At 49.4% G+C, this 13,729-nt stretch overlaps 1 protein-coding gene across 4 annotated transcripts in view; it reads left to right on the plus strand.

The window, feature by feature from the left end:
- The window catches only part of SSH2 (slingshot protein phosphatase 2), a 76,996-nt gene that overhangs the window by 49,041 nt on the left and 14,226 nt on the right, over positions 1-13,729 (plus strand). For 3 of the 4 annotated variants that reach the window (XM_033172016.1, XM_033172013.1, XM_033172014.1), the window contains exons 4-10: positions 1,522-1,643; positions 4,111-4,179; positions 4,610-4,675; positions 7,342-7,536; positions 9,879-9,972; positions 10,918-11,046; positions 13,266-13,312. In XM_033172016.1, coding sequence (XP_033027907.1) covers positions 1,522-1,643; positions 4,111-4,179; positions 4,610-4,675; positions 7,342-7,536; positions 9,879-9,972; positions 10,918-11,046; positions 13,266-13,312 — 722 coding nt within the window. Of the gene's footprint in view, positions 1-1,521; positions 1,644-4,110; positions 4,180-4,609; positions 4,676-6,064; positions 6,333-7,341; positions 7,537-9,878; positions 9,973-10,917; positions 11,047-13,265; positions 13,313-13,729 lie in introns of those variants that run through there. The other variant, XM_033172015.1, reaches the window with a different exon arrangement.

Here is a 13,729-nt window from a genome sequence, read left to right on the forward strand (position 1 = left end):
TTGGGCTGCTCTGGGCAAAATAAAATAAAATCCACACACCCTAGATTGGCCAGTTAGCATACTCAAGACGTTCCTTCTGCAGTAAGTGCCATGGGTTCATCTTGCAGTCTGCGAGGTCAGAAAACATCAAGCAGAAAGCAAATGTCCTGGGAGTGGAGCTAGGAGGCTGTAAAAAGAAAAAGGATGCGCCGAATGCCAGGGGTCCGCCCCACCCCTGCCCAGGGGGCATCTTCAGGCCACACAAGGCAAGTTCCTCTTGGCTTCTTGTAAGCGGCTTGCGCTGCGTGACGCTGGCTTCCTGGCGTGCCGCGTCAGCGCCCCTACGTATCTTGCCGACTTGGCATCAGGATGGGGAACCAGACCGGGGCCGGCGGGGGGAGGACCTGGCATATATAGTCTTCCTTGTGCTGACTCAGCTCCTCCACAGTCTGGAGCTGAACCTCGCCGGCTGTTCTTGGTCCGTACAGCCAAGCGCCCGTCGCCGGTTGTTCGTAGGCGGGCTTATTTCCTATCGTAGAATTGTAGAGGTCGAAGGGGGAACTCAAAGGGGTCCTCCAGCCCAGCCCCCTGCAATGAAGTCAAAGTTTTCCTCTCTGATCATGGGGGAAGTTCTAGTTTTCTTGAAGGATGGAGGGATTCTCCAGAGCACTTCCGGAGGTTCGGAGCAGGTACACACTCTCTCTCTCACACACACACACACACACATGCCGGTTGAAGCTATTCCCCTTATCCAGCAGCTCAAAAAGAGTTCTTGTAACTGCAGCAGTCTGGGGTTTTCAGCATCCCTCCTGCGTTGCAGAGCAGTAGGGAGACAAGTTTGGGATGCCCCGTTGAATATCCCAAGATAATCTCAGGTTTCGGGTTTGTTTTCATCGTTTCTTTTTAAGAAGATTAAGCAAACCTCCTGGCTGCAGAGTGAGGTTTGAAAGGCCAGTGATTTGATGCAGTCTTAATCGTATCTCAAGGAGTTTTCTGCGCTGGCACAGACCTTGGTTCCTCCACAGGCACCAGCAGTCGAAGATGCCTTGTTTTTCAGGTGGCAACTGTTTTGCAGACATGCACGGTTTAGGGGATTTGCTGGGTTCTGCATACTCTTGGCGCCCTGGGCTTGAGTTAATGTTGATGCAGAATTGCTGCCCATTGAGTCACTGTTTTCTTTTAAGGTGGCACCCTTTTCCTGCCAAACACTTCTTGCTGACCTTCCAAGCCCTTTTTCCGTGGGCTTTGGCTCATACTGGGAAACCAGTGGCAGATGCGTCTCCCCTCTCTCAGCCTGGCAGAGGTGCAGGGAGCGCCATTGCTCTGTGGTAGAGCCACCTGCTTTGCAGGCAGAAGGTCCTGGGTCCAATCCCCTATGACATCTCCAGGTAGGACTGGGAGAAAACTCCCTGCCTGGAACCCTGGAGAGCTGCTGCCAGCCAGTGTAGACAGCAGTGAGCTCAATTGACACTGCACCCTGGTGTAGACTATGGAGAGTGGGCTCTACAAACAGCTGAAAAGCTTCTCACCTTCTTTTCCCAGGCCGTGAGACTGGAAAGCACGTACCAGAACCGGACTCGATACATGGTGGTGGTCTCAACTAATGGTCGGCAGGACACCGAGGAAAGCATTGTCCTGGGAATGGACTTCTCTTGCAACGACAGGTAAGTGGCGAATCGGATTGAGAGAGCTGACCAGGATGTGCAATTGTTATCTTATTTATTTTTTTGCAAGTTCTCCAAGAGGGCTGTCGATCATTGAGGGGTTTGGAGCTGTTTTCCTCTGAAGGATGGGTTGAAACATTTATAGGATCACAGGATTGTAGGCTTGGAAGGGAGTCCAAGGGTCATCTTGTCTAACCCCTGCAACACAGGAGTCACTGCCAAAGAATCCCTGTTGTCTAGATTGCTTAAGAGGGAGCATCACCAATCAGGTCCTCACTGTGAGTGCAGGAGGCTTCCCACAACAACAACAAAAGTGGTGTTGCCACAGAGCACAAATTTCTAGTCCTCAAGGCTGTGAAGCACATTGGTGCAGCACAAATCTCAAAGCAGGTGAGATTTTGAATGAGCTCGAGTGAAAATTACTTACCTGTAATTCTGATTGTATTTTTTCCAGAAGTATCATTGAAGGGTAACATTTATTACATATGCAACCCTGTTTTCTTTGTTGTAAGCCACTCTGAGCTCGATTTTGTGTGCCTGTGTGGAAAAGCAGCATACAAATAAAAGGATGAATGAACGAGTAGCCCATCTTTCCTTCAAGGAGCTCAATAATGGTGTACCTGGTTTTATCCCACATCAACCCTGTGGGGTAGTTAGGCTGAGAGGGAAAGAGTGGCCTAAGGTCACCCCACTGAGCTTTCTGATTGAGCAGGGATTTGAACCCTGGTCTCCTAGGTCCTGGTGTGGCACCCCTGCAAAGCCCTGTCCCTGCTCCCTGTTCTGGGCATAAAGTGGGACACTCAGCCTGATGTCCATTTCTGTTTGGTCTTGGTGGTGGTGGGTGGAAGAAGTTTTCCCATCCCTTCCAGCCCTGCTTACGTATCTCACACTGAATATCCCTCCCCTCTGACCCACTGAGTATTTACAAACCCAATTTAGCCTTGTTGCTGGGGGCTTTGGTGGAAGTGGTAGGTGGAAGAGATCCCTAAAAATATCTCCAGTCTCTTTGGAAAGCTGTTCAGAGGTGCCCTTTTTTGCCTCACCCCCCTCCTTTCTTTCCATGAGTTAATCTCATTTCCTGCACACACACACCTCTACCTTTAAGAAAACCTCCCCTGATGGCTGGGGGTTCTTTTTGTGGAGGGGGTGGGGTTGTCAGCAGACCCTGCCTTTGTGCGATACCCTCTCTGTTGGTTAACCATTTTAAAAATTGCATGGCTCCTTTCCAACAAACTGCCCAAGGTGTCCTGCATACAAACTGACAGTCAAAACAATACCGATAATGTAAAGAATAAGAAAAATGTCTGCATTTATCTCACTCAATCACTCACTCACTCACTCACTCACTCACTCACTGGGCCCTACTATTTCCTCCAGGTTAGAGAAATGTTCTGCGTGGTATTAATCGTTATTTTGCTGTGAACTCATAAAAAGTGGGGAGGGGAGAAAGGACCAGTAATTAAATCTTCCTTCCATCCCTTCATTCTTTTTGTGGGAACAGAAACTGACAGCAAGGAATTGAGAGGAGCTACTCAAGGGGCAATTGATAGGCTGTCCATCATTCATTCTCTACCTTACACACAAAGAGAGCGCTTATCACAAAGCAATAAAACAGTCTGAGCCTACCAGGATGAAAGCAGGGAGTCCTTTGTCAATGTGTCTTGAATGGGCAAAACAAAATAAAAAATTCTTTCCAGTAGCACCTTAGAGACCAACTGAGTTTGTTCTTGGTATGAGCTTTCGTGTGCATGGGCAAGACATTGCAGGAGGTTCCTGGCTGTGGGGAAAGGCACCGATGAATAATGTTGTGATCCTCCAGGGGGTCCTTGTTGTATCCAATGCTAGTCCCATTCGGAGTAGACCCATTTAAAGTACTGGCCAAGACTAACATGGGCCCTTTCATCGAAGCTTAGAATTGTAGAGTTGGAAGGAACCCCAAGGGTCCTCTAGTCCAACCTCATGCAAAGATCATACATGACAGGGGGCCATTCAACCTCTGCTTTAAAACCTCCAAGGAAAGAGAGTCCACCACCTCTTGTGGGAGTCCGTTCCACTGTGGGACAGCTCTTGCAGTCAGAAAGTTCTTCCTGATGTTTAGTACGAATCTCCTTTCCTGTAACTTGAGTCCATTGGTTTGAGTCCTACCCTCAAGTAGGAGAAAACAAGCTTGCTCCATCCTCCTTGTGACAGCCCTTGAGATATTGGAAGACAGCTATCATATCTCTCCTCTCAGACTCCTATTATCCAGGCTAAATGTCCCCGACTCCCTCAACCGTTCCTCATCAGGCTTGGTTTCCAGACCCTTCATCATCTTGGTCTCCCTCCTCTGCCCACCTCCCAGCTTGTCAACGTATGCTGAAGTCTGTTCCAGTGCTTTAAAACATCCATCCCCCATGGGCCTTCTTTCCCTTTTTGTAAAGGATTATTTTGCCGAGTTTAAATCGCCGTCCCCTTTTGTTTCCCACAGCAGTGTTTGTACGATGGGGCTGGTCCTGCCACTCTGGAGCGATGCCTTGATTCATCTGGATGGCGATGGGTAAGAGCCTGTGATTGTCTGGTTTTTGTGTTGCTATGAACGTGCAAGAAGCCCTCCTCTTCTCTCTCTCCCTGCCCCGCTCTGCAATGCAGGAAGCATTATTGAGTGTTACCTACATGCAAGTAAAAGTTAGGGAAGGCTCTTGGTCAAGCGTTGAACCATCAGGCAACTTCCAATAAATCCTGACCCGCTTGTTGTCCTTTTGAGGCAGGAGGGCAGCCTGAACCAACATCTGGCCCCCTCCAAGCAACTCCCCATCAGCCTCAGCCAACATCTGGAGGTCACCAGGGTGTCTGGGGGCTGCCCTCTTTCATAGCCTCCCAGGAAGGAAGAGCACTCAGCCCTTTTTGATTAGCACTGAGTGTCCAAACCACCATCTTTGCTGAAGGGTTGTTTGACTGGGTGTTGTCTCCATTTCCCTCCTTTCCAGGGGCTTCAGCGTCTCGACAGATAACCGGGTGCACATCTTTAAGCCTGTGTCTGTGCAAGCCATGTGGTGAGAGATTTTGTGTTCCTTTACTTTTTTACACACAGTTTATAGAGAAGGTTTGTGGAGTAGGAAGGAAGAAGTATTCTCAGAAATGTAGGCTCGCGAGAAGCCCTTGGAGCCTGGAACGATCCTTGGACCTCTCTTGGGTGTGCATCTTTCAGCTGCATTATGTAGAAGCTTGGCTACTCCGTGGGTAGGCAACCTAAGGCCCGGGGGCCAGATGCGGCCCAATCGCCTTCTAAATCCGGCCCGCAGACAGTCTGGGATTCAGCGTGTTTTTACATGAGTGGAATGTGTGCTTTCATTTAAAATGCATCTCTGGGTTATTTATGGGGCATAAGGATTTGTTCATCCCCCCCCCAAAAAAATATATATATATATATATAATTCGGTCCCCCACAAGGTCTGAGGGACAGTGGACTGGCACCCTACTGAAAAAGTTCGCTGACCCCTATGTCTCTGCTTTTCATTTGCGCTGAGGTCAGAACTGGTGCTCTCCATAATGATGGAATGCAATCACCATGGGCTGTCTTCAATATACCACCAATGTTGTGTTGTGTAGCTCAGCTGGTTAGAGCATGGTGCTGATAATGCCAAGGTTGCAAGTTTGATCCCCGTATGGGACAGCTGCAGGAATGGGAATAGATGATCCACAGGGTTCCTTCCAACTCTAAAATTCTATGGTTCTATGGTTACCACGGAGCCCTCTGTTACCTCTGCATTGGTTGGTTGGTTGGTTGGTTGGTTGGTTGGTTTTAGAGCCCTTATATTTGTTTTACAGCTCTAAAGTCCAAAAGGGCTCCCAGAGTAGCTTTCATACAAGCATTTATAACCAGAGTCCCCGTTCTGCAGGGTTACAATCTATTTTTAAAAAGACACAACAAACAAGGAAAAAGGGAGGAGACAGAAGAGAGGAGGACGCAAACACGGGTGCCCGTTCCTAAAAGTGAAGCATTGGATATTGCAGTGACTAGCTGGAATGGGGGGACAGTTCAAGGTCAGGAAGTTGCCAGCGAAACTGGCTGGGTGATGTTTATAAGGGATTCTCTTTGGCATCCAAAGAGCCAGGCAAAGCTTTATATGTCCAGGTTGTGCCTGCTAAGCCTGCCGGATAATCCTTCTCCTTTATAGGACAGTTCTCAGTAGGGTTCTTCTAAGTTTGCGGATTCACTGACTCAGGATCGCTTTCGCTCTTTCGAAATGTGTCACCCATTGAGCTTGCAATGTATTTGTGGGAGAGCCCCATGTCGTGGCTTTTAACCTAGATCTTTCATTTCACGGGCAGAGTCAGGACACCAGCTCAAAACAGGTGGAGCGGCTCCTTCTTAGAAAGCATCTCGGGACATTTTTAAATGACAGCACACCCCGTGATGGGCTTCAACCCATTGTGGCTCCCTTCCGAGCTCAACAGCTCTCAGGAAGGGATGTAAACATGGGGACATCATGGGGACATCACGAGAGCCAAAGGGGCCCATCTGGCCCAGCCTCCTGTTCTCTCAGCGGCCAACCAGGTGTCTCTTCTGGGAAACCCACAAGCAGGACATGAGCACAAGAGCAATTCTCCTCGCTTGCCATTCCCAACATTTGCTGCCTCGGACCCTCGAGGAGGAACACAGCCACTGAGAGCCTTCCCTTCCATGCCGAGATAAGAATTTGGCACCATGTGAGACTGGACATTGCCTGTTTGTGTGCAGCGTGTGTTCTGGGCTGGCTGTCAGACTGGGCTTTGGAAAACTTTGGGGAGGAGAAGAAAGGTTCCCCCCCACCACCAGAAGCTTACTAGGAGATTCATAGAACCATAGAATTTCAGAGTTGGAAGCGGCCCCTAAGGGGTCATCATGTCCAACCCCCTTCAATGCACGAATCACAGCTAAATGCAGGACGAAGCAGCATTTGCTACATTTGTTTTTATTTATATATAATAAAGTGATTGCATTCTGTGAAATAGGAGGGAAGTGGTGGGTGTGGTGTGGGTTGTATGTGTAACTGGAGAATCCTGTTATTGAGCGTGGGGCTCCCTTCTTGCTCAGCTCCCCTATAGGTCTCCTTTAGAGGTGCTCTTACCTCAAAAGGTGAAAAAAATAGCCAATACTAACCGCCACGTGTTGTTGTTGTTTACTTTTTATTTCTAATTTTCAAAAGTTTACAAGTTGGTACATACTAATAGCCAAGTGTGATTATTTAGTGGAAAGCAAAAGACAAGTTTTGCAGCATATGGTCTGACTTCGTTGATTATATAGCACAATCAGAAGAACCTCTCAGCAGAGTAGCAGCTACAGTACACATTTATGCCAATAACCAATAACCTATCCTGGCTGCTTCTCTTCGGAGTCCAGGTTCCTTTGATGGGCTATACGATTGACCAGACATTTCTGTGAAGCAACAGAGAGAAATTAATCTCCCATTTTATTTTATTTATTTAATATTTGTAGTTATGTTGAATGTATTAGGAAAAGCAGTTCCACATTATTATTATTCCCACTTTGTAATCATGTGTATTTTCTTTGGGTTGATAAAGTTTCTTTTTAATAATAATAATAATAATAATAGCAGTTAAGAGTGTCATTTCTCCCTGGCTCAGCTGTGGGCCCTCTCCGTCCTCTGGCTGTTTCAGATTCCCTGACTTCTTCTCTCTGCTTTCACTCTCTCCCTCCTCCACCTGCTCCATCCAGGTCTGCCCTGCAGAGTCTCCACAAGGCCTGCGAAGTAGCTCGCCTCAACAACTACTACCCGGGGAGCCTTTTCCTCACGTGGGTCAGCTACTATGAGAGCCACATCAACTCGGACCAGTCCTCCGTCAACGAATGGAACGCCATGCAAGATGTCCAGTCCCACCGACCCGATTCTCCTGCCCTCTTCACAGACGTGTGAGTAGGGCTGGGGACGGTTTTGATTCCTTACCTGCCTTCCACCCTAACGTCCCGGGGCAGGTTGCAGCCATTCCAAGACGCAACATTTAAAACAAATAACAGTCACGAAAGTAAGAACAGACCTGCTGGATCAGGCCAGTGGTCAGTCTAGTAGTCCAGTATCCCGCTCTCACAGTGGCCAGCCAGGTGCCCTTGGGAAACCCACAAACAGGTTTCGAACACAAGAGCAATGCTCTCCCTTCCTGCTGTTTCCAGCAAATGGCATTCAGAAGCATTGCTGCCTCTTGACTGCAGAGGCAGAGCAGAGCTATCACAGAATTGTAGGCTTGGAAGGGACCCTGAGCGTCATCTAGTCCCAACTTCCTGCAATGCAATCGATAGGGTGGGTCTTGGAAAATATACATCTCGGATGTCAGAGGCCGGTGGGTTTGAGAACATGCTGGTTTCTCTGCCAGCCTGTCTCGCCTGTCAGCTGGGCTTGTTTCGCAAGGCCTATCCCTCATCATCATGATTTCATTCATCACTTTTACATCATTGGAAACAGTTTCAAAACACAAAAACAGCAAACACGTTTGAAACAAGATTAAAATCCTTGACGAAGTGGACATCTGTGGCAAAGACCCAGTTATCCGTTGGGGGAACATAAAATGTATTCCCTTTCTTCTGAAAAGTACATGTGCTCCAGTCGTATCTCGACAGGGACGCTGTTCCACAGGACAGGGGCTGCCACACTAAAAGCCCTTCTCCGTGTTACTGTGGAGCTGTGCACTTAGGACAACTTTCGATTACTGTTGGATTCATTCATTTGTTGGCTCTGACACTCAGCTGTGGCCACATTGCTTCGTATCTCTGCTGGTGGTCTCAGAGACATCCATCTAGCCGGGATGAGTATGTATGTGTGTGTGCGTGTGTGTGCGCTTTGGCCTGATCCAGCCAGAGGCTGTGTTCACATACAGGATGATGGCATATAAACGTGGATGAGAGGTGTTTTTTCATGGGCTTCCCAGCCCCAGATTGCTACGGCCCTTGCTGATAAGCCCTGGCTATTTTTACCCACCAGCGATAAGGCCAGAGAGGCTGCTGGAATGCACCCGCGGGTGCTGCTGGCTGTGTGGCGTGTTCCATATAAGGAAACGTGGAGCCTGTTACCTTTCCAAGGAAGTGGGGGGGGGGGCAGAATTACTGGCCAGGCTACAGTAGCATATGCTGGCAAAATTCTGCTGGGCTAGGACCTCTGCAGGCTGCAGGATGACTTCTGATGGAGAGGCCCAGTGTGCTGTGGTGGTTGGTACATCTCACTGGGGTTCCCTGTCAGTCCTTGGCCCAGAGATTCAGTGGTGTAGTGGTCAAAGTGTTGGGCTCCAGCCTGGGAGAGACCAGGGTTCGAACCTCCACTCAGCTATGAATCTCACTGGGACCAGTCTCTCACAGTATTGTGCTGAGGCTGTATTGCAGGAGTTGGTGGGGTGGAAGCTGCGGCCCCCAGCTTGCATTGGCCCCAGCCAGCATGCCAAAGGTCAGGGGTGCTTGATAAGAGTTGGCGTCTGCAGGGCCACACATCCTGCCCCGAACCCCTGCTGTAAAGAGCTGTGGGCATTGATCTCGCCCATTAAATCCTCATAAACGTGGACGGATGAAGGTCAAAACACCTGCCTGGTGTGGTTTGCTGTGGAGGTTTTTCAGAAGGGGCTGGGAGCCTCAGGTCCAGAGGCCCTCGAGGTCTCAATCTCTGGCCCTCAGGACTCTCCACACCACACCCTTCACTGCCGCTGTCTGTCGTTTGTCCGGATGGCAGGTAGAGAAGGGCCTGTAGACATTTGCATGAATTGCTCCGGCCACTTTTGTCGCCTCTGGCTCCACCCACCACTGGCAGCGTGGCCCTCGGGAGGCCACCCAGAACAGAGTGCGGCCCTCGGGATGAAAAAGGTTCCCCACTCAACTTGAGAATTACACTTGTTTGTTTTTATTACCCTGCTCTTTGGCCAAAATGGCTCTCGGGGCGACTTACATACAGTCAAAACAAGACGGTCCCGACCTGCAGGCTCACAATTAAAAAAAGACATGGCACACAAGGGGAAAGGACAGGGAGGGAAGAGGAAAATCAAAACTCAGACCCCTATTTCTGAACAGTTGTTCCTCGATTCACCAGCTGGCACAGTCCAGGGGAAGGAAGATCTTTCAGCAGAGCCGATGGTGTGAGCTTGGCTTCGCAGCTCTCCCACAGAGGCAGTCGGAGGGAATGGCGCTTTCTGTCTTGAAGCCAATGTGTATGGCACCCCCGCCTGCCCCTGAGACTTCTGAAACTATTTTTTCTTCCATTTCTGCCCATGCCCCTGCAGCCCGACGGAACGGGAACGCACAGAACGTCTCATAAAGACCAAGCTGAGGGAAATCATGATGCAGAAAGATTTGGAGAACATCACGTCCAAGGAGGTGAGGAAAAGGAGGCTGGTGGGCTGGCCCCCCAGATTGCTAAAGAGGGCAGGGAAGGCTGAGTGGGGGGGTTTGGGGGGGGGCGGGGAGAGACACCTGGTTGCTGCAACCACATCCTTCAGTCCTATTCCCCATCCAGAGCTGCCAGCTGGAGTAGGGCAATGCATGTTGAATCTTTCAACTTTGAAATCCCAAAAATGAGGGGTGCCAAAAGCTTTCAACATGACTTGGGAATTCAAACGTTAGTTAGGTTAAAATAACATAATTTAGTTTTGCTTGGTAGGTGGAATATGTGCAAAATTGCATAGAAATCATTAAAAATGATTGCCAGGTACTTACAGTTATATTTTATGTTAATTATACTTTAGCATTACCTGACAATTTCAGAAGACAAAATTAAAATTACTTGGTTTTCCAAAAGTAGTTTGTGTGCTTCTTCATCAAACATAGACTTACCAAGCTAAATGTCCAGGCACAAAAAAACCCCAGAAGATTTGAATTCATCACACCCAAAAACGCATTTTAAGTGAAGAATTTTGCAAAAAAATAGGTTTCACTCTCTAAAATGACAAGCCCTACTGCTGGAGAGAATGAATCCAAAGGACAGTGGCTGCCTTTTTACAGCTTTTGGGGGCCGGGGGGGTCTGACCTTCTTGCTGTTGGAACCCTTGACTCTTGCAACTTTTGTCTTCTGAGGGTCTGGCTGCTCCTTAAATGTTTTGTTTGATTGCAGGCAAATTTCATAGAATTTTACAATTGAAAAGGTACCCCAAGGGTCACTGAGAAATCACAGCTAAAGAACCCCTGGCCGTTTCTCCTGGGGCCATAAGAGAAGGGAGGTGGGGGTCAGCTGAAGGGTACTGCTACCCCCCGGGGTGGGTGTTTGAGCGATGTAATAATGCACCGTCTCAAAGGCAGCCTCTTCCTCCTCCTCTCCTCCCCAAGATCCGCACGGAGCTGGAGATGCAGATGGCCTGCAACTTGCGGGAGTTCAAGGAGTTCATTGATAACGAGATGATCGTCATCCTCGGCCAGATGGACAGCCCCACGCAGATCTTTGACCACGTCTTCCTGGTAAGTGTTTTGGCACACGGCCGCTAGGCATGCTCACAAGCTGCTCAACTTTACCTGCTGTCCCCCCTTCTTAGAACCCCCCCCCCATCTGCTCTGCCATACAGACCACCATCTCCCTCTTCTGCCTTCCTTCTCACTGCTCCGTCACAATTAAGCTTAGCCGGAGTTGCAGAAACCGGCTCTTATTTATAGAGGCTGAGATGTCACGTAAGAACATCAGGCCAATGGCCCATCTAGTCTTGCACCCTCCTCTCGCAGGGACCAACCCAGATGCTTGTAGGAAGGCAGCAAGCAGGATCTGAGCACAAGAACAACGCTCCTCTCCTGTGGCTTCCAAGCGGCCGCAATGTTTTACTTGTTAGCGGACCAGAACATCCAGACAACAGAGAAGGTCACCAGATTCATTGAGAGGGCAATGAGACTAAGGGCCACAATTTGAAAGACAACTCGACATATATGACTAGCCCATGCACCTGAGGTCTATATTTGTCTTGATCGGCTTATCTATATAGCTCTGAGGAACGAGAGTATCGTACCATCTTTACTGACTATTTCAGGCCGCCAAATTAGGGCCTCATTGTCTACCTTATTTCTAGCAGGAACAGAAACGATAACAGAGAAAATCGTTTGACTCTCTGAGAACGAGGCCACCATTTGAACGGCCTTTTAGCCTGGGGGTTTCATATGATTTATCATTATATATTTGTGTACTTGACTGGTCTTTCTCCAGTATTTTTATCTGTTTTATCTGTATTTTTAGTCGCAATGGCCTGTTGGCTACGTGAATAAAGTTTGATTTGATCACCCTGTGGCTTCCAGAAGCTGGTATTCCGAAGCATGGCCACCTCCAACAGTGGAGGCAGAGCATGGCCGTTGTGGCTGGTAGCCATTGATAGCCCTCGCTCCCTAATCCTCTTTTAAAGCCATCTAGGTTGGCGGGCGTCACTGCCTCCTGTGGCAGGGAGTTCCACAGTTGAACTGTGCTCTGCACGAAGGAAGTCCTTTCTTTTATCCGTCCCGAATCTTCCAACATTCAGCTTCATTGGATGTCTACGAGTTCTAATGCAATGAGATTGGGAGGGAACTGCCTACTGTGGGATTGAGTACATGCATTTAGGTTTGGTACATTTATTGCATAAGCAAACCGAAAAGACCCAAGGGAGAGCAGAGAGCGCAGGCGAACCATCTCCCGCAAGGCAGGTGTTCGGTATATCCCTGAATGCCTCTCGCCATCCCGGGGCCTGGAATTTCTGAGGTTTCCTGAGCATCCTGCCCACACCCCTATCCTGGGAGAAAACAACAGGAACAAAGGTGCTCCGGGAAAGCTTGAGAACATACACAGGAAAGGCTTATTCAAGTCTGGCAGGTGGGATTCTGCTTCCAGTAAAGCCTGGGATGGTGATGCTCTGGCTGGAAGCATGCAATATCCCCAACCAAAGGGTCCTCCTCCTCTTTTCGAGCTGTGTAAACACCGGGCTACTGAAATGTTTGAGCACGCCTGGTGCCAAGGCACGTCCCGCGAGGCTGCGCCGGCTGATGAGTCAGCAGCTCTGGGGCTTTTCCCATCCCCACCCCCCTCCGGCCCTGGATGCACAGGCCAGGCATCAGTCAGCAGTTTTACGTAAGAAGACGACTCACCTTTTCAGCCCTGACTGTCTCGGCGGAATCAAAAGTGGATAGAGAAATGTTTTCCTCCTTCTCGTGTAACGCTAGAGCCCCTGGAGATCCAACAAAGCTGAATGTTGGAAGAAAAGAAAGTCCTTTTTTCACGCAGCACCTAGCTGAACTGTGGGACTCCCTGCTGCAGGAGGCAGCGACGGCCACCAACTTTGAAAGAGGATTGGTCCAATTCATGGAGGAGAGGAGAATGGCTCTGCTCTGCCCTCCACAGTCAGGGGCAGCAATGCTTCTGAATCCCAGTTTCTGGAAACCACAGGAGGCGAGAGGACTCAGGTCCTGCTTGGCATTTTCCCATTGGGGCATCTGGTTGGCCACTTTGAGAACAGGATGCAGACTAGTTGGGCCATTGGCCTGATCCATCAGGTCTCTTTTGGGGTTCCCTTTCCCCTTTTCTGACACTACCATTTCCCAGCCAGGAGCCCTGGGTTCTTTGCCCAATACTGTGCACTCCATCCCCCACCCCCTGCTGCGTTTGTACACCCTGCCCTGTTCTTGACGTGATTTGATTTCCCCCACCCATGTCTTCTCCCTTTGTGCAGGGTTCAGAGTGGAATGCCTCCAATCTGGAAGATCTGCAGAATAGAGGGTAAGTCCCAGAACGTAGCCTTGGTGAAATGTCCTTCATCCCACCCAGCAGAGAGCAAAAAAACAGTGACGGCCCCCCAGTTCCACTTTGTTGCTTTGGGGGGGGGGGTGTCTTCAGACCAAGGCAGTGATAGCCAGGGTGGTGCCCTACAGCATCCATTGTCCCTGACTATTGGGAGTCCAACGATATCTGGGAGGACTCAGTTTGGGAGCCATTTCCTTCTCTGTGGCCTGTCTCGCCACTCCAGGAATCAGCTCTATCACTTTAACCCTTCAGCAGCGGACCCACAACCCTCCATGTGCTGGTGAAATCAGAATCCCATCATCTATGGCATTTGACCATGCTGCCTGTAGGGGCTGCTAGGAGTTGGAAGTCCATTAGCATCCGTAGGGTCCCATGTTGACTGCTGTGGACCAG

Source organism: Lacerta agilis, chromosome 15 (assembly GCF_009819535.1).
Source record: "Lacerta agilis isolate rLacAgi1 chromosome 15, rLacAgi1.pri, whole genome shotgun sequence".
NCBI classification, from domain to species: domain Eukaryota; kingdom Metazoa; phylum Chordata; class Lepidosauria; order Squamata; family Lacertidae; genus Lacerta; species Lacerta agilis.